Source organism: Colias eurytheme, chromosome 16 (genome assembly GCF_061535395.1).
Source record: "Colias eurytheme isolate Ceu_HAF_F1 chromosome 16, ilColEury1 Martin Lab GWU primary, whole genome shotgun sequence".
Taxonomy (NCBI): Eukaryota; Metazoa; Arthropoda; class Insecta; order Lepidoptera; family Pieridae; genus Colias; species Colias eurytheme.
In genome coordinates, this window is record NC_142995.1 from 2145777 (window position 1) to 2173385 (window position 27609).

Consider the following 27609-nt stretch of genomic DNA (forward strand, 5'->3'; position numbering starts at 1 on the left):
AGCTTTATCTTATATTTTGTATCTGTATTTTTACAAGGAGAAAAAATAAAAAACTGTTATAAAAACAAAGAGTTTTATTTATAACTAATAACTACCACTTATCGCTTACACCAAACCACAAGACAATATTTTGTTCGAATTCATACACCTTAAAATAAAGCACATTCTTGAAACATTTTTCTTCAATTTTTACATAATTTACGCACATAATATTTGGAAAGGAAATCATACAAAAATGCAAACCCATGCAAATACATTTGAGATACCTTTAAATAAATAACGATACATATTCACGCATATTGACATCACCAAAGTCTATGGAAAATTAAATGCATTTTGCTAGAACATTCCTTGAAGTTAGATTATAATATATATTTATGAATTATTTTCTACTTTTGTTTGAAGTTCCATAATATCAAGATTTTAAAACAAATCCATAGACTTTGTTGATGTGTTTTAAAATTGTAAGATGTACTTATAATTATAAAATATGATAGTACAACGGACGAAATTATATTTTTGTCTTTGATAATAATTTAGCTTACTGATATATAAAGTGAATAAATTAATCTTGCTTTGAAAGGATTTTTATTTATTTGACAACACAAAATAAATCAAATATGTCTTATTATGAGCAAATATGAAAATCATCAAAAAATAACACAGTTAATATGTACTAATTATAGGTACATATTATATTATAAACATTGAACGAACAAAAGAAAACTATTGAATAGCTTTGTATTTCATTTTAAATAAATAACTATTTTAACCTTATATGTATGGTTTTGTCACACAAAACCTTATTTGACACTGAAAAACTGAGCAATAAAATATGAATATATTAGGAAAATAATAACTATTTCATATATGTGGATCACAATTAACGCAACTGTAGTTGAGGTAACATTATTAATATATAATTCAAAAATAAATGAAAAAGCTAATTCATTTGGTCTTAAAAATAAAAAATATTCTTACAATAGTGACTCTACGGTTTTAGCTGTTCTTTACTTGACAATAGATTAACAAAAGTTAAATATGTACTTTATTAGATAACTGACTGTAGTCAGACTAGCCTTCCACATAATACAACTTGATCTTAAAAAAAGAGCGTGTGTGCCGAGCACACGTGTCAGAAGTGAAACTTCTTTGGCAAGATTCAAAGGTACCTAAATCGTGGACTCTATGACGTGACAGTATTGCCATGACGCGATCTAGAAATGTTATTCTCAGGGCGGCTAAAGAAGTTTCACTTCAAAAGTAAAACATGTAAATAAAAAATTTACTGCTAATTATAAAAATTGAATAATTGGAAAATTAAAGGACTTTTTTTCGATTGAAATAATTTTTGTACAACTCTTTATTTTGGAATCGAGATTAATTCAATATACATATAATGTAATTCCATAATTTTTAGAAAATCTAATTTATGTAGCTTTATTTATCAAATTTTCTTAATCGAAAGTATTGCTTTATCTGGATGAATTAAATATCTCTCTCCAATATTCTCTCTTATATCTGTTATTTACTTATATTTTTTCGTAAATACATACAATATAATATGTTTGATGCAATAAATTATACGGATTTAAACCCAGTTATATGTTTACACTGTTTACTTTGCAGGAACTTTAGGACGGTAAACAAAACATAATATTATTGACCTGCAAATTTTATCAATAACTGTTAAGCGGTTTTCAATCCATTTAAAAACTTTTACAGCCACCCTCAAAATCCCTATTTGGTATTCATTTCTTACAATAAAACGATTTTTTTCAACAATATACCAAAACGTTCAAGTATAATTTTGTACTAAATAAATAAAAAAAAAAAACTTGGCGCCCAATGTGGCAATAATAAAAAAAATATTGGCGCCCAATGTGTCATAGTTTTTTTTAATAAGTGACGATAATAAAAAAAACGTGGCGCCCAATGTGACATGTTTTTTTTAATAAACTTTTTCTTTTCCCGTGATAATTTTCGCATACTCTGTGTAAAAGCGCGGGAACAGTTGTATCGCGAAGTAGACTAGAGACAGATACGCGACTATGGCTAGTGTTAGAATGAGATCGAATACTGCTGGTTTAACGCTGTAACAAAATAAACACAAATTAGTATAACTTCTATAAAGTTTCGGTCGAATTTATTCAATTTTTCAATAAAATGACAGCCATCAAAATTAAAAAAGAGCGTGTGTATTGAGCACAAATATTAGAAGTGAAACTTCTTTGGCAAGATTCAAAGATAGCAAAATATGCCACGTATTGCAACGTGACGGTATTGCCATGATGCGGCCTTGAAATTCTACTCTCAACGTGTCTAAAGAAGTTTCACTTCAAAAAAATAATGAATAGAAAAAATCGATCATAATATCCCTCCTTACATCGAATCAAAATGTGGTAAACATTTTTTTTTTTTCAAGTTTTAAACATACATTCAACACTTTAAGATAGTGACACTTTAAATTTCAGAGATTTTAATTTACTATAACACTTTTTTCAAAATATTATAACCATTTTTATGCTACAAAACTGAAAATGAAACAACTTGCACTTAAGAGTAATTCTATCTATTATTAGTCTATTATTAGATAAATCTAATGAAATACTTAAATAGTAATAAAACCCACCTATATACATATAAAACGGCCTTGGTCGGTCCGTACAACGCGAACTCCGGCTCACGCTTGTCCACCGCGTGGCTCGAACTCACTACCTCCATGTAACGGGATAATGCTCGCTCTAGGGCACCTGTTATACCTGGATATAGGAAATTAAATTAATCCATACTATATATATAATATTATAAATGCGAAAGTAACTCTGTCTGTCTGTCTGTTACTCAATCACGCCTTAACTACTGAACCAATTTGCATGAAATTTGGTATAGAGACATTTTGATACCCGAGAAAGGACATAGGATAGGTTTTATCCCGGAAATCCCACGGGAACGGGAACTATGCGGGTATTTCTTTGACTGCGCGGGCGATGCCGCGGGTGGAAAGCTAGTTAAATTATAATTAAGGATGAAATAACACGTTTTTTATGATTTTCATGGAAATTTCATAACGTTTTGTGCATAAATATATATTTTTTGTGTAAAAAATATATAGTTAACTAATAGAAAATAAATTTGAATTAAAGATTATAATATTATAAGATCAAATAATAATATCAAAAAGGAAAAGCTACTCGAATTGAGTCTATATAGAGACGAACATTATTGTACTATAAAATTATTTGTGTCCGCTACAGCCTACAGTCAATGTTCAAACAAAAATGAAACGCGAAAAAATTCATGGATATGCATTATATAAAGTACTAGCTTTCCGCCCGCGGCTTCGCCCGCTTTGTCTAAAACATAATAAATTATATACTAAAACCTTCCTCTTGAATCACTCTATCTATTAAAAAAACCGCATCAAAATCCGTTGCGTAGGTTTAAAGATTTAAGCATACATAGGGACATAGGGACAGAGAAAGCGACTTTGTTTTATACTATGTAGTGATTATTATAGATGTATTTACCTCCAGTCTGTGTAGTGAGAGTATGCGGTGAGCGAGATTGCGACGACAAATATTTATACCACTGCGCCACTGACGACTCGTCTACGTTCTGTAAACGTAATAAATTAATTATTATTGCTACAAATACAGTAATTTGAAAGAAAAATAATTAATTTGTAGTCATTTTTAAAAACTATACGTCACTTTGACTATATAAAATGAATCTAATAACACATACGACTAGATTAAAATATCAAAATATGTCCGAAGCAGAACTCTACCTACGCGTGTAAATTGGAGAGATTTCTGGACGAACCTACGAAAAGTGAGACTAATTATTTATAGCACAGTCAATACAATTTGTTATATTTTCAAATAACATCGCATTATTTCTAACTACCGGCAAAAATCAATAATTTTTTTTCCTGGTCAATACATGAACATATAATAAAAACTTACCAACGCGTCATCATACAAAACGGCATCTTCTTCATTGGTTTCATCAGTAATATTATATACGTGAGATGCGAGCGCTCGCGCAGTGAGCTTAATGTTTTCCATCAAATTGTGCACAGCCGTTTCCGAGGGCGTGTCTAGGAGGGAACTGCGCGATGGCGATTTGTGACTCTGAAATTATTAATTACATTATGATATGATGCTTGAATTAATTTTAATATTTTTGTGTGTTTGTTTTTACGCGAGTTTTATATGTAGAAATTAAAGATGTAAATGGATTTTATGCAGTGTACGAAACGTCGGGATAATAATATATTGAATAAATCGCGTTTAAAATCTTTAATTTCTAAAGGAATTAATGATAATTATCTATTTTGCTATGTAACGGATTAGCTTTTGCACTAAATTTCGTCCATTGAGTAGATAATAATATATCTACATTTTAAGTCAAGGATGGGTGAAAATTCATTAAATTTTACTGTGTAGTTTTTGTGAACTTTGTAACTTGAACGTGATTTTTTTCATTTTTAAATTGACATTATATGTAGCACCTTATAATCAGTGTGATTTTTTATCATTTGAGTTATAGCTGCAGCGAACTGAGGGGCCACTTTACCTGCAGCGAACTGAGGGGCCACTTTACCTGCAGCGAACTGAGGGGCCACTTTACCTGCAGCGAACTGAGGGGCCACTTTACCTGCAGCGAACTGAGGGGCCACTTTACCTTGACTTGTAGCCACTTTAACTCATAAAAAAAAAATTGGTTGTCTGTAAAGTCGGTTTACTGACGATAGTTGAACGTGACCAAGTCCGATTGTGCTTCTTTGTCGCTCGTTCCGCGCTCTCGTTCGCACTTCAAGCCTTACATGGAACGCCTCAGATGAGTCAGAGCGAGGTAACGCCGCATGAGTCATGTTTTTTTGTATGTGCAGCCGGCTTTATCAAATTATAAGACGTTATCACGTTAAATTGTACCTGCAGTGCGCTAAGCGTCAATGCGGTCAATCGTCGAATGCTGAACCGCTCGTGAGGCCAAGCTAACAGCTCGTCCGCGAGGTTGATCTTCTTGTGTAGAGCGCGCACTTGCAAACGGGACAGTATAGAGTGCGCAGGGCTCCCGGGACGAGGGGGCTTCGATACGTGCAGAGATGGAGCACCCGAGGTTAGTGAGTCGAGGCATAGCACGAATGATACGTCCTGGAATTGTAAGGGATTCATGGCAAAATTTGTTTAAAAAATTGGTTGTTTGTAAAGTAAGTTTACGATCGAGATGTTTACGTGATAACGTCTTATTGGTGGCAGCGCTCGAGATGAGACGGGAGATCGGTCCGTCTCTCTCTCGTTATACCTGCGATCGCGCTCGTGAGGTTTTGGTGTGACACAAGTTTCTAAACATGTCACCCGACTAAAACGATTTTAAAAACGTTATCACGTCAAAAGAATAATGATATATCGAAATTGTATTATTGTAGATTGTGCTATAATGAGTATAATTTGTAATTACAATTTTGTAATTTATATTACGTGATTGTAATTACAGTACTGTAATTTGTATAACATTGTTGTAATTAGAATAAAACTAAAACTCAATCATTTAATTATTCAAGTGGGCTTCGTTTAGAAGCGCTTTTAAATTGTCAAAATACAGAAAAATAATAACTTACCTAACTACATACGTTATATACACGTTTAAAGAAAAAGTAACCATACTATTAGAAATATTTTAATATTTGTAAAAAAAATATTGACACATTTTCAATTCAAATAACGACAACACTTTTTTTTACCTAAATCACTAATAACATCCCCACACAAACCTGCAGCAACGAAGAATCAGCCGTATCCAAATGTTCCTCCAACCATTTCTTAGTTGCGAAATAATTCAACGAGTGTCCCGTGGACATTAAGGCAAATATCAAAGTTGGTGCGCCTCTCATAGCGGGACTGGAGTAGAGGCGAGAGAAGACACGGGCTAACTCTAGTAGTGCTACCGCACCGGAGGCGTTTGAGTCCGCACCGAATGATAGATCCTGGAATGAATGAACGAATTAATGAATAGTAAGAAGAAAATCACTGGTTACCAAGTAAAAAAAGACAAAAAAAATGTATGCGTGTACTAGAGTACACACGTAAGAAGTGAAACTTCTTTATGACCTTAAAAATGTCACGAGTATGGCGTAACGCAAAAATGTCACGCATACGGCGTAACGCAAAAATGTCACGCGTACGGCGTAACGCAAAAATGTCACGCGTACGGCGTAACGCAAAATGTTACACTAAATTTTTGTCCAACCCCGATAAAGAAGTTTCACTTCAAAAAGACGTGTGGCACTCGGGGACTGCCGCGGTAAAGCTATTGCATGCTATGCCTTCAAGCCACACCTCCGCGCCCGTCGGAGTGGGGAGCGTGAGGTTTTTTCGTTACGGAATTTCTGGATTCGGTCCCCGCGCTCAAGGCCCGCGATAGAAGCTATGTAATAGCTTAATAGTAAGAAGAAAATCACTTGTTAACAAGTAAAAAAGATAAAAACTTATTATTTTATAACAAATTTTGTTTGACAAAAATATATAATACAGGAGGTCCTGAACTCTCAGTAGAGTTGAGGACCTCCTATTTTTTTGATGTCGTTTAATAAATTTATATATATGTATTTGCTGAACAGGATTTAAAAGTTATGTTTTGATCAGTTAAAGCCAGGCAGCCTGACATATTTTCGACTATATTTCAATCATCTGTCGAGTGAGTAGAATATTGCCACTCATTGCTGTCAAACTACAATAATTGAAATTGAATTGAATAATTGAAATGAATTATCCACAAAAATTATTAGAAAATAAAAAGCCCATACATAGCAGGAACATCGTAACTAAGTAAAAGATAATTAATATCAAAGTCATTCAAAACTAAAAGCTACTCACAAAGCACTCGAGTACGACGTCGACCTTAATACTTTAAGTAATTAATAACTATTATTTTATATGTGTATGTTTATCATTTAGTAGGTATATATTATTAATTATTAAGTAATATGTATGTTTATAAAATATTGTTTAGTTTTTAAAATAAGATTTTGATGCCTCCCTTTATACAGCAAACACTTGTCCTTTGCCTGAGGGGTCGCCTGGTAGAGATCACTCTGAAGTGATAAGGCCGCCCCGTTACACATATTTAAGCTGTAACTTTGTGATTTATTATTTACATTTATATTTTATAAAATAATGTGTGTAATGAAGTGTCAAATAAATAAATAAATAAATAATACTCACGGGTACAATGCTAGAAGCGTCATAATGTGCAGCGATCACTATGGTCTGTGTGGCTGACCGGCCGACCAACTTGCCATGTAGTGACACTGGCTTCGATTCCAATTTGTGTGGCGCTGCTGTTGACACCACTAAAATAAGATAACAGATTATTAAATTGAGAAACTATAACTTATAATTTGTAACCTATAATACTTCTAAATATTTTTACAGAGATACTTCATCACAGGATATATTATATCATTTCGTAAAATTTTTTTTTTTCAATAGATAATTCATAATGAAATGGCAAAATTAATTCAGTTTGGTCTTATAAAAATTTACATGATAAATTTTTACCATATTAAATAATTTTTCCTAAAATTTTTGCAGTTGTGAACAAAAGTGAATAGGCTTTGTCCCTTTTTTATTTTATTATCTATACTAATATTATAAAGCTGAAGAGTTTATTTGTTTAGAAAGAAAGAAAGAAAGAAAAGTTTATTTAACACCACACACATAATAAAAGAAAAGAAAATACAAACTAAACAAAAGCAACAAATAAAATAAAAAATAAAAATAGTGACTTATTCCTAATCAGTGTGGCGCTAAAAAGGGTCGCTACTCAGAATGTGCTGCACTTGTTGTGAAGCGCTGATTTTCAGTAGCCCCTTGTTGGAGTGCCAGTCAATAGACTTGAGTTATAAAATATGTATACATAATATTATAATTTCTTATGTATACTTAAATATAGATAATAATATAAATATATAATAATTCATAGATACACAACACAAGTACAAATTAATAATAATAGTAACATAAACAAAATAATTTTTTACATATTATATAGATGTGAAATACAATATAGCACAATAAACAATGAACACAATCGTACCCTGTAATATCCTATGCGAATAAGGCTGGTTACGAAACTCGGTAAGAAGCTGTTTTTTAAAGCCATGTTTAAAACTTGATAAGGACCTCGAGTTTCGTAATGGAGGTGGTAAATTATTCCAGCACTTAGTCGCACTATATTTAAAACTACCTTTAAAAATCGAAGTATGGTGTTTAGGAACTGCCAGTTTGACGAGAGACGCCCTAGTAGTTATGCCATTATTACATCCCATCCATGTCAGTTTATTATAGAGATACGCTGGGGCTTTGGTTTATTTGTTTGAACGCGTTAATCTCAGGAACTACTGGTCCTATTTGAAAAATTCTTTTGGTGTTTGATAACCCATTTATCGAGGAAGGCTATACCACCCTTAGACCATCAGAAGCGAAGCCACGCGGGTGAAACCGCGGAGCGCAGCTAGCTATAAATCTGTTTACAATTTCATTTTACTCACCAATTTGATACCCATTAGACGAGACAGTATTAAACATAGCTTCTAGCGCAGTCCCCGACTTCTCATCTGTGATGAAGCTGTGCTGCAGATCCTTAATGATGTACTCAAACTCCGGAGACCATCGCGCAAAGTATACTGGTATGTTGATCTCTTGTTGTGACATCACCGCTTCGAGGAGGTGGATATGCTGGAAAAAGCAATAAATTATAAATGAAAATAGTTTTTTGTTGTTGATCTAATGATAGTAAAAGTATATTTAAAGAAAAAAAGGCGTGTGGCACTCGGGGACTGCCTCGGTAAAGCTATTGCATAGCATGCCTTCAAGCCACACCTCCGTGTCCATCGGAGTGGGGAGCGTGAGGGTTTTTCGTTACGGAATTTCTCGATTCGGTCCCCGCGCTCAAGGCCCGCGATAAAAGCTATGCAATAGCTTAAAAACAAAGTATGTTTTATAGTTTATATTGTTACTATTCAAACTATATCTTAATCACTTTTAGCAAAGTTAAGAGACCAATGAAGATGATTTCTTTAAATTAAATACTGTAACATATAAGTTACTATATTTTCAACAGAGAATCTGTTACATAAGTTAATATGTAAGTAATACAAAATTTGCTGCACCTTCCTTGACATTTATAATAAGTTATGCTTACAACAAGGTTCTTACTTACATTGGATTAAAACATACCTTTTTTTTTTATCGTTGGGAAATGCATTTACGCATCCCCCTCTACAGTTTTACTGCCCGAGGGGGTATGTGGGACTCGCTTGAAGCCATACCCACTAAAACCCAACGGTGGCCACCGTTCATCTTCGCCGACAGGGGTTAACAGCCAGGCCTTGTACCCCTGCCGCCTACGTGGTGAGTGCCGCAACTGGGCGACTCGCCCAAGCCCCTAATTTGGCAATAGGCGACGGTATCGCATAATGATAACGCTGCCCTATTGCCGGGCTATCGACCCTCTGTCGCAGGGGGGGCCGGTTTACTTACCGCGAGCATATCTGCAGTATGCTCGTCTCTACGTAAACCTCCCCCTGTGCTTAGTTGTTAGCTCTTGTTTCAGGGCAGACGTTGGACATACTGACGCCTCCGTCTACCAGGTCTCCGTCGACGCAGAGGATCCGCCGCTGGGTCATTTTCCCGGGCCCTCTCTGCATCTTCTTTCGCCTTCATTATGGTTTCGCAAAAGGCTGCGACCATCCCCCATTTCGCGTCATCAGCGACCATCATCTTCACAAGGTCATGCAGGGTTAGATCGTTGTTCGCTCCCAGCAAGCCCTCGAGAGACCTTCTTTCGGATGTCCAGGCTGGACACTCGACTAACGTATGTAGGGCCGTGTCTAATTGGCTGCTGCAGTGGTGGCAAGAGGGGGCCGGTTCACGTCCAATCCTATGCAGGTAGCTGCCGAAGCATCCATGCCCCGACAGGACCTGCACAAGTCGGTAGCTGAGTGCCCCCCACCCTCTCTCTACCCACTCTCTTAGCACCGGGCTTATCGCGGTGAGAGTCCAGGCCCCCACGCACGATGCGTTCAGTTCCCGACTCCATTCTCGGAACACCGCGTCTCGAGCTTCCTGCTTCCAGGCATCGAGCGTTTCGGAGGTCAGCTCTAAGCCCCTCCCTCTTGCTTCCGCTCTACGCCAGTAGACATCCGCCAGGGCGGCCGCTTCGAGGTGCCAGGGTGCAGTTCCGGCTATAACACACACCGCATCATACGAAACAGTGCGATACGCCCTTGCAACCCTTATGGCTATCACTCGCTGCGACCGCCTCAGCACAATAGTATTGCGCGTTAAAAGCTTGTCCGCCCATACCGGGCACCCGTACAGCGCCTGTGAGCGCATAACTCCAGCAAAGAGTCGGCGACATGCTCCGCTCGGGAACATGCTCTGCTCGGGGATTAAAACATACCTAGCACAATGAAATAATTTTAAGAATTGAGACAATTTGGTGATTAGATGAATTCAATTTCACGGTTGGCCAAAATGCTAGGGTGTTGCCCTAGAATCCCACCGAAACGAAATTTTCGAAATGTGATCGAAATTTTCCTATTCTATAAAAATTTCTAATTTATAAAGCATTTGAATGCTATAAAACTAAATATCAAGCAATACAATACTTATTGTGCATACCTCCTTTTCATCGTCAGTCAAAACCGTGTCATTCTTGGGCAACAAGAGCACCAATGCGCCAGCCTTGCCCCTAATCTCAATGAACTGTTCAATGGTGACGTCCTGAAGCCGGGCGACGACGCAGTGGCGCGCCGTGCTCCACGAGGTGAGGGAACGACCTTCGAGGTTGAAGCTTGAGCTGCGGCAGCCTTGCATTGGGAAATATAACATTTTAATAGTTTATTGTACACGTAACAGTAACTAGATGTCTCCCATCGCAAAAAACCTACTAATGTTATAAATGCGAAAGTTTGTGAAGACGAATTTTTGATACTGTTTCACGCCAATACTATTGAACCAATTACAATGCAATTTGGTATGTAGGTGGCTGAAGATCCAGAATAAGACATAGGCTTTTTATCCCGGAAGTCCCACAGGAACGGTAACTATGCTATATAACTTCTTTGAAATCGCGGCAAAGCCACGGGTAGCCACGGATAGTTGGTTAAATATAATTTATAGGAGAGATTTAGAAGGTAGGAGAAAGTGCACATATGAAGTAATTATTAGTATATTCCCATTTTACATTATGTATTATGAGGTAAATTTTACACTTACGATAAAATAATAAGTTAAATGACTCTTTTAAAAACTTAGTGTACAGGAACTTAAGATATAATGCCTGAATGATTTGTTTTATTTTCAAGAAATTAGTTTTGAAAACAAATTTAAGTTTTTAAATTATGTCAAACACATAATTTGCAAACATGTCCAATCTGAATTCACCAAATAAATACTGAATTGATGAGAAATACATAAAAAAACATAAACAGTAAGTTTTTTTTTTGGCATAAACCAAATATGTAACGGTACATACAAAAGATTCTCAAAGTTTGATATCTACATTCTAGATTGTTGATAGCAATATATAAACATGTCCCAAATATAAAGATAAGAAGATTTGCTTATTTGTCTGTGTAAATTTTTCGGTGCAAATTCAATGCATGTCATACTCTGAATTAGCTATAGAGATAACTATTATTATTTTATTGTGATTTTTTACTAAAGCCTGTAAAAAGGCTGATGAGTTGTCAGTAAGCAATCGTCACCACCCATGAACATATGCATGGCCGCTACAAATGGGTGATGAAATTTTATGGGACAGAATGAATGCTTACAAGATTTAAAAATGTCAATCTTTCCTATCAAGGATGGATAAACTAACAAGATATATTTACATACTTATATATAGGTACGTACCTTGACAATTTACAAGATTATGTGATTAAATATGTTATAATTTACAAATAACTTTTTTTTTGAGTTGTAATATTATTGAAAGTGGGTGAGAGATTTGTTATTGAAACTTTTTTACTCTATTTTATGAGAATTTATGCGACATAAATATCTGGAATTCATAGTAAAGTAGAAATCATTTTCTTAACAACAGTTTATATCTTGTACTAAACTGTTAAATAACATAAGTAAATGGACCAAGAGATCCCAATTAATCCAAGTTGATTTAATAGCTGTGAATTAGAAGATAAATTTATCTATTCAGCCAATTGGCTGAAAAAGTAAGAAAATAACCTAAAAATAATTGAATGCATTTATTGCGCTAACAGAAAAACTAAATAACTTACCGTGTGGAACAGTGTGGAGATCATATTGTTGCATTCTATACACCGAAAATTCGTGAGAAGCAGCTACAGGATTCACAGGGGACATTATGATAAAAATTGGGAATACGACTAGTAAATAATAGGGTAAATAGCCCTTGAATATTTCGGCAAAGCCGTCTGCTTGATCGAGCCACATTTTGGCGACTGTGCTGAGTGTGTTTGTAATGAAATTAATACATAAAATCAATTATTAATATAACAATCCTATTATACGAAACCCTACGTGTGATAACTCGGTCAATGACACTCGGTTTTGCGTGACTTAACAACGCAATGTTGCCATTGTCGTATTGCAATAATCTATTTTAATTGCCACTGCCATAGACAATATAACTAAACTTACATATTTGGAAAAAGGAGAAGGGAACATAATTTCGTTATATTTATTTATTGCATAAATATTGTATAATTTTTTACAATACGTAAAACATCTGGTAAGAGTTTAGGAATGTCTTTTTCGGTTTATAAGTAAGTACAAGCTTTGATAATTACTGACTAGATGGCGTTGTGTGCTGATGGTGCTAGACACGTGCTAGAGAATATAAAAAAAGTTATTGCGTTCGACCATGAGAAAAATGCATATTGGTAGTTTTACAATTTTTTATTATGCTCATTACTTTCTTATTCGTAGTCTGCTAATTATTTTATTGAATTCAATTGAATGTCAAAATAAAAGCGGCAAGCGGTAATTTCTAGGATTCAGAAAAAATGTCCAAATTCGTCAAGCGAATTTAATTATGACGAAGCATAATGATTTGCTGAATTAGACATTATGAGTGAAGTTGGTAAAGGAATGGAAATCCAATCCTGCATAATATCCCAGCGGTTACCACAGAGCTCTTATTACTCACGTTAGAACTTTAAGCTCCCCTTGCGGATATTATAGCTAAGTACCAAATGGCTTCATTAGGTCATATTAGGTACCGCAAAAGTAATTTTATTAAAAAATGTGCCTTTCCTCTAGTATTATACCTATTTAAAATAATTTATTTTATTATAAGTATTTTTTTATGTAGGTTTAATTTGAAAAAAATGTACTTACCTCTGCCCAATTTTTTTTTCTTAAAATTCGAAACCCGCGGTTCGTCTCGAGGTTCGTCTATATAACCATAAATAATAATTATAATATCTAAAATAAAAGAAGTGAAAAAGAAATTAGAAATATTTTTTTTCTTAAAAAGGTAAAAAGAGTGTACAGTAGTTATGTAAGTAAATACATGTTTTAAAGTAATTTGATTTTAACTATATTTATACTATATTTATTGTTGGACGCGCATTCCATTGGCTGAAAAAGAAAAGTTATGTAAGTTAATTACTACGATACTTCTTGACATGAAAACAAATCTTGAAGGGGTTTAATCAAGGGATGGGAATTAATATATCGGTTTACTCGCGCGAAAACGTGAAGGTCTGCGAATGCGAGCGTAATGCTCTTAAAATCTATCTATAAATGTATTTAGCTATACATATATGTATATTTGTAGAGTCTATAAATAGGTATCTATTAAGTATTAATTATTCTATTCATGTTTGATGTTAGTGCAACGTTTGTAACCAAGCTCATTTGATATGGCTCTAACGATTTTTTACATTTGTTTCTGTAGTGGGTTTTAAAATTCGAAATTCGAAATTGTGTTCGTTTTTTCGGGGCAATTTTATTATGTGATTTTACTATATAGAATTAAAATAAAATTAATAAAATTTTAAATCTGAAAATGAAAATAGAAGATTGGAAAGTTAATTACGTAAATAGGCTACTTTTTGTTTCTATCGTCATGATTCATGAAACATCTCGTTCCCATGAAAATTTCTTGTAGTACGCGGGTGAAGCCGCAGGCAGTAAGCTATATTATCATAAAGTTGATTAGTAGAATAAATTTTTACAAGGCAGCTAGTTTTTAATATAAACAAACCACGAAAATAAACTTGCTGGTTAACTTTTTAATACAATGCATATTTTTCAGATTTTGAGTGAAATGTTGAATGAAATCCAGATGAAAATTAGAATACTACCAATAGTGAGATATATATATGACAAAAAGAACACGGTTGACTTTTAAAAATAGTAAGTAGGTACCTATCTTTTAATATTTTAACTTACAATTTAAAAAAAAGCTATCTCGCTACATTAATATCATATTGTTTATAAATCCAAGCAATTCCGCAGTATAAGCGTATAATTACAACGATTATGAACACAAAGGCAAACCACGCATCTCATTAAAGCACGTAAAACAATGCTGTTTCTGCCATTAATAATTGTTCCTACAGTTTAATTGTGGCGGTGTAAAATTGCATCTCAACTTCTGTATTAAGTTCCAAACGGAAAGATTTTTCGGATTAATTTTTTTTTCATTACTTAATAAGTACTACGAATATTTAGAATCGACATAATAAAAAAATGACATCAAACAAAAAAAAACTTAGAACTAATTTTATTACCTATCATTATTTTAACCGAATTCAAAAAATTAGGAGGTTCTCAATTCGGTCGGTATATTTTTATTTTTTTATTTAAAAACTAGTAGTATAGTGTATTTGAAAACTAACACAAGTTGTAATATTAATTAAGAATTTTAGAGATATACATTGTTTTGATTTAAACATAATATTTTATAGTTGATAAAAATAACTCCATCATATTGGTAATGTGCGTAATATTTCAAAGCTGCAATAGACGAGCTACAACCAAAAAGTTAGTTGGTTCTATTTTACTGCAAGCTAAATAATAAATTGGGACTAAATTTAAAGTAAGAAATCTACGTTTGGTTAAAAAGAAATTCGAATAAAACAGAAAGGACCTAGCCGAAAAATGTTATTTCCTAAAAAATCTATAATTTGGATTAGATGCTTATTTTTTCATAAAGTATTAAGTTCATAATTTTTTTAATATTTAACTAAGTCAAAATCTTAAAAAAACCTAAATTTTAAGGCTTTATGTAAATACTGTATTAGGCATTTCTATAAAATACAAGAAAACAAAAGTAATAAAAGAGTGTTAGTAATTAATCCTACTAATATTATAAATGCAAGTTTGTGTATGTGTTTGTTACTCTTTCTCGCAAATACTACTGAACCACACATATAGACTGTAACTTGGATTAACTCATAGGATAGGTTTTATCCCGGAAATCCCGCGAGAACGGGAACTATGCGGGTTTTTCTTTGAAAACGCGGACGAAGCCGCGGGCGGAAAGCTAGTGATACATAATATTAAGCTTGTAAGACGTAATAAATGCAGTTGTTAACCACAAATGAGACCATTCTTATAATATTTTAGAAGAAAATAACCGTAAACGATATATCGGAAGGCATAGAAAAGAGAAAGAATAATAACATTTATTTTAAAGATAAATATTTTGTTCTGCTGTATTTTTAATATTATTTCGATTTATTAAAGCTTTACTTTACTATTTTAACATTAATTTATAAATAGAATAACCATTGCATCAAATAAACCTACTTTTAAAATTCGAACGCTATTACGGCCTTCTTTTTTTAATCGATTCTATGCTGCCAGTCGGTTTGGCTAAGATAAAATGCGTCTTCCCCTTAAGAAAGCTTGTATAATACGCATGCAGTTTGTAAGAGCGGTCGACCGGCGGCGGCGCGGCGCACTGCGGGTCTATTGAGCGGGGCTGGGTTGGTAGGGGTGGGTTCGAGCGATGTATCGATGTCTCGTACGATGCTCTATGGTTGATGTTGTTTATGGGTTGTGGATAATTTTGTTTTAGGGGGTTGGATAGAGCTGATAGAGGAAGAAAGGGAATGATTTATTTGGTGTATAAATATAGCTTGTTTTGATAAGAAATGGTATGAATTAATATTAAATATGAAGTAGGTACATATTTTACATTGTGAGTTGTCTCTCTGAATGAGAAATAGTAGAGACTCTTTATATTAAACTATAAAATGAAATAAAGTATTTTCTTTATTTATAACTAGAAGAAAGCAGCCTACAATTGCAAATCAATGAAAACATTTGTTTTAAATATCATGTTCTCGATGAATAGTATCGATACAACCCCAGCACGCAACTCGATTATCTGCACGCTCGGGCCTGTGTTCCGATCGTTCAAAGTGGGGAGCGCGTCGTACACAGTGTGCTCGCAGCCCCCGGCAGCGCGGCATGGGTGGCGCGCTGCTGCTAGCGCTGCTGGCGGCGGCGCGGGCCGGCGAGCCTAACGCGACCAACGTCACCGCCGACCCCGAGCTCGAGGAGAAGGCGCCGCTCTTCCCCACCGACCTGTTCACCGAGGAGCAGCGCCGCTCGGGCGCCGTCATCTTCCACGTGATAGGCATGGGCTACATGTTCGTAGCCCTCGCGATCGTCTGCGACGAGTTCTTCGTGCCGGCGCTCGACGTGATCATCGAGCGGCTCGCGATCCGCGACGACGTCGCCGGCGCGACGTTCATGGCCGCCGGCGGCTCCGCGCCCGAACTGTTCACCTCCATCATCGGCGTGTTCGTCTCGTTCGACGACGTCGGCATCGGGACGATCGTCGGCTCGGCCGTGTTCAACATCCTGTTCGTGATCGGTGCTTGCGCGCTCTTCTCGCGCACGACGCTCAGCCTGACGTGGTGGCCGCTGTTCCGCGACTGCACCTTCTACTCGATCAGTCTGCTCGTGTTGATATACTGTTTCCATGATAGCGAAATATACTGGCAGGAAGCCCTGGCGCTGTTCTCCCTGTACGGGGCGTACGTGTTGTTCATGCGGTGGAACCAGCCCGTCGAGAGGGCGCTCAAGAAGCTGATATACAAGAATAAGGTGACGAGAGTGAGGAGTACAGATCAGCTGATGCCCACGGTGAGCTCGCCCGCACAGACCTTGCATGCACTGAATTAGATTAATCCGAGTCGATTAGGGATTGATTAGAGCCTGATTTTTGGGGAAACCCTTTCATGTTTAGTGGTTATTTAGATAGCATCGATGTCGTGAAATTATCATTGTTGTTGTGTTGGCTATTAGCATTTATAAATCAACGATTATGTATGATCTGCCTTAATTCAATTTTGGTGTATCGCTTCCTTATCTCTTGCAGCGTATTATTATGGGAGATAATTCGAAGAAGCTGTTTATTTTATCTTCATACATATTATCATATTATTTACTTGAATATTAAAATTCTGCTTATACCTACTACGCAAAAAATAAATTTAACACCAATAAAATTTTTTACAACAATATATTGTCGACTATCAAATTATGTACGCTAACTATAATTTTCTAATGATCCCACTTAAGCTTGTTTATAAAAGGGTGTAAGGTTGTTTGATATTCGTTGTTATGACTACTACGTTACGCCCTGACTCGGCTCTTACATAAGCTTCGTGAAAACGTGCGTATTTGATTCAAACGATTGAACGTGTATTTTTATAAAAGCGAAGTTCGGAAGAGAATTTGGGTTAAGCTTTATGTGGGATTGCGTGAGTCCCACCCTGCAATCTTTTGTTGATATGCTTGATTGATGGAAAATTAATGAAATGAAATGGATGTAGTTTGCCAGCTCGGTAATTGGCGGAATTGTTTGCAATATTTAAAACTGATAATTACTTACTTGCCTGCTTGAATAATGTAAATTAAGTTTTCATTATTCTATAAAAAGCACATTAAAAAGTAATTTATTTATTACAAGAAGCATATAATAAAATTATAATATTAATAACAGTTTAAGTTGTAATTCAAGGTGCTTACTTATAATATTGGGCGTATGTCGATTAATTAGTACCTAATTATATTTATACTTAACTCTTATCGTTCTTATGGAAATGTAATCACATTACGCAACGAATGTGATCCATTAAAATACTTTAAAATTACGGCAAGCGAAATTTTAAATTAAAATGTTTTACGCATTAAGGCCGCTACGAAAAATCTCTACGGTGATAGCTACGAGCTACGAGCTACGAGCTTTCGCTACGTAATAGGTTAATGGCTTAAACCTGGCTGTAATAGCTGGGCCATTAAAATGATGCATCGTGTTCCGGCTTAACTCAGGTGACGCGATTTTTATGAAACCTTAGCCCTTGGTAAGCCTATAAACATGAGTTGGCTTTAATCGTATTTAACAAAGCTAGCAACCAACATAATATCCATATATCAATTTTATAGCACCTTTTAATATGTCATGTCGTTTTAAAAACGTTAAATTTCATTTAATATAAAAGAATATAAACTGTAAGATTATATTATTCTGCTCATTATAACATAAGTATTTGTTACGAGAAAGAAAAATTAACCTAGGACCTAAACGCCTCCGTTTACTGTTATATGTTTTCAAGTTTAGTTTAAAATCCTATTTTGAGAACATTTTAGAAATATTGTTGCATTATAAACATCCTTGCTTAAATAAAACAAAAATAAAAATACTTACATCATTTACTGTTACATATTTTCAAGAACTTTGCACATTACGGTGATATAAATCATAATATGTTTTGGTGAACGTACGATTTTAGATTAAAGAAAATATACATTAGGTACTACTGCCTTAGCGAATAACACAGGTGTCAGGTATTTAACATCCAAAATTTTTCATATTAACACAACCATCTACCATTTTTACCTCGCTTACAAAAAAAAACTGGATCTTTGTTTCTCTAACAGCTGCAACATCATTAAACATACAGTAAAATGTTAAATTAAAATGACATTCAGTTGAAATGCTTCAAGTGCGCGACTTTGCAATTAGCGACGGTAGTTGCATATTCACTCGAATAAAAACACACTTGTAAATGTCATGAAATGTTCCATCTTTAGTTGCGTATACTATAGTAGTATGTGACATTTGCACTAGGTCATTTTTTCTGTAATTTTTTGTATGCAACTGAAAATGTCAGGTGATGGATTTTAAGACATTAAAAAACTAGATGATGGTAAATGATAGGTAGACTTAATTGCATTCTTACATCAATAAAAGTCTACAACAAAATTCTTTCTAAATGAAGCCGAATCCATAATTTTCAAAGTAAAATTAATACAAAATGATACAAAAGTATCCTTAAAATAAAAGAAGTGCCTCTTATAAGAGGTGTTTAGCTGTCAAAATCTGTCTGTGTCTGTCTATATGATCTTCATACACAATTAAACCGTAATAATTGTGTACGTGAGCTCCGCACATACAATCATAAGGCAATTACACGGTTCAACGACCTTAATGATTCTGTCACTACATTTGAATTTGTTTTTTTTACCGCCCTCTATAAATATACATCGTTGTTGAAGTAAAAGTGACCAAAGATTATGGAATTGTATACTGTATCGTATTGTATCGTAATGTGTTAGTGGTTTCTACCTAATTTATGTTTTCTCTGAGAGGCAGTAACATATTACATTTATGAATAGTAAATATTGTGTACTATGTATGTTGTAAATGTAATGTAGGAAGACTCATCTTTCAACATTAACCGTTATAAGCAAAGTCTCTACTACATGACCCATTCTGGAGACCTTAAAATGACTAAGCAAGTAATTATAAGTTCTAGAGTGGGGAACAGTTAAGAAAACACCGATTTAGAAATTAATTTTATTCAACACGGACTCTACTATATTCTGGAGACCTGATGATGGCTAGGGTGGAGAACATCTCACCTACAGAGATAATATAAAAGATGGAGTACATTATTTGACGTAATTCTATAGAACGGCCTCTACCATGTCATGGTGTATTGAATGGTAATGGTGACCAGGCAAATGTATTTAGCGTTCTCTGTATATCTCTTCATACCTAGTAGACTACAAGCCCGCATATGAAAAAAATATGGGTCAAATGAACCACCACGGGACATATCTAGTACGAAAGAAGAGCAAAAAATAATAAGATTCATCACTATGCCGTCACTTGTAAGCTGTCCAACTGAGTGCAGATGAGAATTGAAAAGTACAGGTAGACTCGGTAAATTTTGGTCATATATTTTTGTACGGCATTCTTAACAATCGATAGATCCATTAAAAATAATAAGAAACCGCTCAGTGCCGTACAAAAATGTTGGTCCACCAAGTCGGAATTTTTATTTAATTTCCGAGAGTTACCGGGGGTAAATTTGGTCATTTGACCATGTACGGCATCTGTGTCATACTATTGCTAGACTGCTTTTAATCCATTATTCCGCAACGCCGTACAAAAATCATGGGGACAAGGGGAAAAAATCGAGAGTTGTAATCCCCTCTCTTTCCCCACTCCAGGGGGTCATTTGACACAACACGAAATAAATTTATTTTTAAAGTATTTTATGCATAGATAATATTTTTTCATGTGCCGTACATTTTCGTTGGTTCAAAGGGGAAAAATCTGAAAAAGAAAAAATCCATATAACGAAATGTTTGCTATATATTTTGATAATAAAATATAAATATACATTAATATTAAGAAGCTCGAGGTGGTTAATTATCACCTTGGAAAGTCGGAGTCAAGTGGAAAGGACTCCGTTAAATTGATGAACTAATAAAAAAGCTATGAACGAAAAGATGTGAATTATATGCAATCAGCCCATGAATACAGGTAAAGTCACAAGAAAATGCTAGTATTATATACATATTCAAAATGTACAAGTAAAGCGCTTTCAAATGATACCAAACACGGCATATTTATCTTAACTTTATTTTTTTACTCTGTATGTTTTGTCCGCTAGAGGGCGCCACATTAGATTTTGTGAAACCCCATATAGCCTTTAGCTAGCTGGTCGCTGGTTATCCAGTGAACAATTCAGATGCTTTTAATGATATGTTATTTGTCGAATTCTGATAAGTAGTTTAGAAGTTACGAGGGAATAGATGAACATACATACATGACCTGTCAAAACCATAACCCTCCTTTTGCTTTGCCGTAGTTGGGTAAAAATATGTTAATGCCGTACTGTATCAAATGGCCATAAAGCACCCTTAAAATTGTAGCTTTCGTCGCTTTCATCAGCCTAAAAGATGTGGTCTGCACAAAAATGTACGGCATCGTTTTTTCCTAATTTATCTATGTGAATACTATTTAAAACAACGAATAAAGTGTAAAAAACTATTATATTTCATTAATCTACGATGTTTAAACTTTAACAAAATTTCTGGTTTTGCATTTCTCTATAACTTTTTTTAGAACGGTTTCTTTTGAACGGCAATACTATACAACAATTGAATTTTACAATATCATGTTAAAAAAAAAGTTCCCGTACAGGGTCAAATGACCTTACAGCTCTTTATATCAAGAATTCGATGAAATTAAGATGATTATTGGTATACATTTAAAAGAACAATTATTTTTTGACGGCATTGCTTTTAATAGTACTTTTGGGTGCTAGATAATGTTTTGGAACCGAAGCCGTACTTAGTCAAATGACCCCCTAGAGTGGGGAAAGAGAGGGGATTGCAACTCTAGATTTTTTCCCCTTGTCCCCATGATTTTTGTACGGCGTTGCGGAATAATGGATTAAAAGCAGTCTAGCAATAGTATGACACAGATGCCGTACATGGTCAAATGACCAAATTTACTCCCGGTAACTCTCGGAAATTAAATTAAAATTCCGACTTGGTGGACCAACATTTTTGTACGGCACTGAGCGGTTTCTTATTATTTTTAATGGATCTATCGATGGTTAAGAATGCCGTACAAAAATATATGACCAAAATTTACCGAGTCTACCTGTACTTCTCAATTCTCATCTGCACTCAGTTGGACAGCTTACAAGTGACGGCATAGTGATGAATCTTATTATTTTTTGCTCTTCTTTCGTTCTAGATATGACCCCTGGTGGTTCATTTGACCCATATTTTTTTCAAATGCGGGCTTGTAGTCTATAGTAGGAATATATGCATGCAACCTACACACACCGAAAAAAATAGGGGAACGGACAAGAAATCACGTTTTTTTCGACTTGTTATGTATTTTGTAGTTAGTTCGGGGTTAATTTTTTAAATCCCTTACGTCTTTGAAATGATGACGAGAAATAAAATGTGTTTCGATTTTTAAACATTAAAATATTATACCCCTTTAAGAGTTTGGTGCCTATTTATCGACTATATAGCAGCTTCAAATCAAAAATATTATAACGTATTTTAAACTGAGTTTTTTTTCTACTGTTTATCTTTAAACACATTACAAAATGAGTGATTTTCCTGCGACTGAAGTTACCAGAGCCTATGACTATGACTGATATGGGTCATACCTTCCGTACAAAGAATACAGTGTTAGTTGTGTCGGTATCTATAAAAACTCGCATAGTTCCCGTTCCCGTGGAATTTCCGGGATAAAACCTATCCTATATTACTCGTGGATAATGTAGCTTTTGAATGGTGAACGGAATTTTTAAAATCAGTCCAGTAGTTTATGAGCCTATTCATTACAATCAAACAAACAAACAAACAAAGTTTTCCTCTTTATAATATTAGTGTAGAAGAAATCATCGGTTCACCCAGTTAAAAGTGCGGAGGTAACGGAACCAACAAAAAATTCAGTTGAATTGAGAATTTCGTCCTATAATGGCGTCGGCTAAAAATGTTGCTATACGTTTATGTCAGTTTTGACTTTCCTACGATTTTATACAATAATATAAAATTAAATGATTTTATACAATATAAAAAAATTGCTGATTTTCGGCGGTATGGCGACCATTTGGAACTGTCTGAAAAGTATGGCATGGCGATTTTCGTACATGGCTACTGGACGATGATTACCTGTGCAAAAATTAGCCTGGTACAAATGGTTGAATTTTTTTTTAAATCAACGCGGTCGGTATTGTGGGCTGTAAATTACACCGGAAAAGTATGGCATGACACTACCGCCTACTTCTTTTTTATGGGCTATCGGTAAATCCTAAAATTTTTGTGTTACAAATCGTTTGCCTTCCGTAATTTATCCGACGAGTTCGACTAACGCCCACGCGACTAGTATGCCGGTACCACTGTTCTGACCATGATTTTTCTTTTTGTCATTGCGTACTAAGACCACTGTAGAACCGCCATCCGGTTACAAATGACCCAAAATTTTGTGTCAGTATCTCCCGGCTTTGGATTGTTTTGGACCCTTAAAATATACGATAGAACAGCAATAAATCTTTTTTAAAAAATATTCAAGGCACAGGGAAAGTCTGGTTACTGTTTTATAGGTATGTGTTTTCTGATAATATTTTACTGTCAAAAATTATCAACACTGGATATTATTCAATGACGCCTTTCAAAAACAAAACTAATTTACAAACAGATTTTTATATCTTTACATACCTATTTTTAACTTTCATTTCATGAACTGCTCATGTAAATACCTATTACAATCTGGTTTAATTTAACAAAACATTCAATTCGGTGAATTATAGCGTTATTTTGCAAAAAAAACCGCACGTACAGTCCCCCGTCCGAGTCGAACTGACACCGTCAAATTTCGTCGAAAATATGCAATAGAGGTGAGGTTTTATGTGGGTTTTATTATAAATTCGAGTTTTTTCTTGATAATTTAACGATAATAATGAAAATTGAAAAAACAATCAATACAAATTGTTACAAATATCATAACATATTTTTTGGTATAAATTTCATGTATAAATATGTAGCCGTTTTCCTAACAAAATGCGTTTTATGTTCAAAAAGGGGTTGATTTCTATGTATTTTTTTTATGTTTAGGCCGTTCTAAACTGAAAAGTAAACAATACAATTTGTTAATTATATCCTTGAGTATCACATATATTTTTTTTAAGAGAATCGTACCAACAGTTTCCTCAACAAAATTCAATATGTATAAGGTGTTTTCCGGTTTTGACCATAGTAATCCCAATAAGAATCTCACCCAATAATGATGGAATTAATCGATTCGTGGCGATAAATTTGTTATAGTTTCTGGCATGTTCAGCCTATTAAGATTGGCCGAGCTTACGAACGGGCATAAATTCAATGTTTGTCCAATGTTATTGAAAGCGCCATGCAGTCTGGAACTACGCCAATATCTACAGGATAATGTCCGTCAATGCTTTTTAGGTTCTATCAAATATAAGGGTTCTAAGTTTTTAAATGTGGTATCGTTTTGGCGAGATCAAATGTGTAGCTTTACCAAGACTATTCAAAAAGGTATTCATGTTAGTTTATTTAGTAATTAAAATATTAGCTTTAAAAGGATCTTTTGATTTAAGTTTTTAGTTTATTTTATATCTTAACTAAATAAACTTAAATACGACATTCCAGCAAGCGTTACGCTTCATCATGGCTTCATCCTTTCTCGTGCGTACCAGCAAGGAATGGAACAAACTTCCGGACTCCGTATTTCCCGATAATTATAATCTATACTTGTTTAAAAGAAAAGTGAATTTATTAAGTCAGCATGCTCCATATTAGACCACGCTCGCCGCTTTCCATCAGGCGAAGCGATGGTCAAATGCTTGCCTAATCTTTAATAAAAAAAAATAGATTTCAAAGATTTGGTTGTATAGGGTAACGATAAAATCCGTGTATCATCGGTTAAATTAATCTCGCCTTTTCGGGTATTTTGTTAAATTCACTTATTAAAGTGAAACTTTTATTACATCGTCTCAAACTTTTTGGTCTGTGTAGCACATGTCGCGTGACGGTCGAACCGTACGATAATTATCGTACAAATACGATAATTTTGTGCCTAAGTTTCACTTTTACCGTGGTTTCATAAAACCACACAACATTTTTTTTTGTTTTGGTATAACGTTTTATTAAACTGCTTTAGGTTTGTTAGCTGAAAATGCAAATACATATTACTACCTTTAAGTATAAATATGTGCAAGCTTAAGGCAATAATCCGGTACAATTCGAACGTCTGGGTTGCTGTAAATACCGGTATTGCTTGGAAATACCTAATAACGATACCCGTTTCGGTGTAGAATATAACGAAAGTGCTCCAGGCGAGAGATAACCGTAAAAGCGTGTAATATTTGTCATTTATACGTATTTCCTATTCGACTAGACTCTTACGTATTACACATAACCATGGCAATACTGAGGTTTAAATAAGTGTATGAATTACCGAAATTCAAACGTTTCATCATAAAAATATGAATATTGAATACCTATATGCACTATGTACATATCTTCAAGTGATATAAGATGAACAAATATTTTGAGACTATTTCTTATCTTCGTTTTGACATATAAGATTTATGGACTCTATGAGGCATTTTATATGAAACAAAGAGCATAAAACGTTATATTAATTAATAAAAATTTAACAGTAGTTTTATTCCCTTAAAGTGCACTTTTACATGCTCATAATAATATTAATAACAAGTTTTATGTTGGTTCCTTAATTTTTATTTGAAGTTTTTGTGGTTTTATTTTCTTAATGTCAAAATTATTAATATTAAAAAATATAACTAATTAAGTACATACAGTGTCTGATCTATATACAGAATAACATATAAATACATAATATGAGCACTTTGCAACAAAAAAAAAAAACAAAACACAACGCTTCCGTATTTATAGCATTGAAGAAAAAGGCCCACAGATGGGATAAGATGGGATTACAAGAGATATATAGGTACAAGTACGTGGTCCTATTATAAGCGTAATATATGGGGTAACCTTTAAAAATCGTATAGATAAATGAGGATTTGACACAACCTAAACAATTCTAAATTGCATAAACATTAAACCCTAATATAAACCTCTCCTAAAATTGTTTCGAAAAATTTTTAGGGCAAGGCTAGTCACCAACTGATCAAGACATAGAAACATAGAAGCTGTGATAGATGTTAATATGTATATTATCTTAGTTATAATACAAACAAAACTGCTATATCTCAACTCCAAAATACCATCGTCATTGATCTACAATGGTAATTAAACCTTAGAATAGATTGAAATATTTAAATGATCAAATGTTTAAAGATTAAATAAATCTGAGAAAATTAACGTGTATAATTTTCAAATTTAATCTGTGTGCTTTAAACTTGGAAATAACATAAAATTAAATCTAAAAATACGCACCAGCAAGTAAAATATTACAAGCACAGATATTTCAACTTACCTTGACTGAAATATGCTGTCGCAAGATTAGCTCGAATACCTTGTTAAATAAAGTTTAAAACACGTAGCGGTAGAACTTCAAATACGTATATCACAAAAGAAAAATCTATCGGACGTCCGCAGTAATTTGTAAAGATTTCGATAGCTCTCAGCATCGGCTTCCTTTGTTCTTCCACTATGCTCTGATTCTTAACTGGGAATCCCACTTTATATAAATAGCAGAGTCGGTATATCGTTATTGAAACCGTTTTTTATTTCGTTACCGATGAGTGCAGATATCGGTATCGGTATGAATTGGAACTTTATAAGTGAAGCTTTATTGAAATACGCCAAGAAATACGCAAATAAATTATATAAGACTTAAAACATTACGGACAGACTTGCTTAACAAATTCATTTTCAGGGATAACAGAATTCTTAGTTTTGCATATCTTTGCATTTTTTACATCGCATCGTTAGAAATAGCGATAACTAGTTTATTTTGTTTAGGAACGAAACAGCACAACTTCAATCTAAACTGCCTTATTCTTCTGTAATTAGGGTCTATATTTTCTTGTATCTTGAAGACAATTTTCTGCCTCTATTTTCTCTATACTTCCAATAAATGTCGTGACTGACCGCGGCCTATTTTTCCAGCACCAGACTGCCGCTCAGACATTGGTGAGTTATTGCCTCCTTCTAAGCATCTTTTCTTTCTTTTCTTATGCTTATTCTTGCTTCGGTTAGACTCCCCAAATTTGTCGACGCGAAACTATGAATCGATTAGAAACTGTCACATATACCTACTATGATGTGAAGAGATTTATTCAGACTATAAACTAGTAATGCCCAAAGAGAATACAAATACTACGTGTAATGGCAAGGAATGCTATTGGTATAATCGTTTATCCTATTGTCAGAATAATTCCAATCTACCTACAAGTATATTTCATACATTTAATTAAAGATTAGGTAAACATTTTAACCGGAACGATGACCCATATCATATTGGATTGTACGTTTGGTAATTGATTTTGTATTTGCGAATTTAATTGCAGTTTCCAATCCTTTTGAACGATTTTACGTTGACAAATTTGCAGAGACTCCATGCAAGTAATAGGGTATGTCACTGAATTATTAAGCACGGTTCGGATGAAATGAGCATGATTTAAAATATTTGAACTATACAAACAATTCCGTAGTGCACGCTTTATGAATCTCTGCGTATTTTTCATGCAATATTTTTTCGTAATCAGCTGTTTTTGCACGTGGCGAACCGCCATTATGAGATGCATACGGTACGGTT

The 27609-nt window shown here is 34.4% G+C and overlaps 2 protein-coding genes across 2 annotated transcripts in view; one reads left to right on the forward strand and one right to left on the reverse strand.

The window, feature by feature from the left end:
• Nucleotides 1-479: 479 nt before the first annotated feature.
• Nucleotides 480-12609, reverse strand: LOC149901586 (BOS complex subunit NCLN). The gene is made up of 10 exons (XM_090111023.1): nucleotides 12317-12609; nucleotides 10695-10882; nucleotides 8561-8747; nucleotides 7233-7360; nucleotides 5783-5995; nucleotides 4941-5162; nucleotides 3969-4136; nucleotides 3531-3618; nucleotides 2633-2762; nucleotides 480-2093 (listed from the first exon to the last, which is right to left on the reverse strand). Exons 1-10 carry the CDS (start codon nucleotides 12489-12491, stop codon nucleotides 1952-1954), a joined length of 1641 nt encoding a protein of 546 aa, XP_089967149.1. The 5' UTR covers nucleotides 12492-12609; the 3' UTR covers nucleotides 480-1951.
• A 3875-nt stretch (nucleotides 12610-16484) lies between these two features.
• The window catches only part of Nckx30C (solute carrier family 24 member Nckx30C), a 69855-nt gene continuing 58730 nt past the window's right edge, over nucleotides 16485-27609 (forward strand). The window contains exons 1-2 of the mRNA XM_090110591.1: nucleotides 16485-17165; nucleotides 26961-26984. Coding sequence (XP_089966717.1) covers nucleotides 16485-17165; nucleotides 26961-26984 — 705 coding nt within the window. The remainder of the gene's footprint in view (nucleotides 17166-26960; nucleotides 26985-27609) is intronic.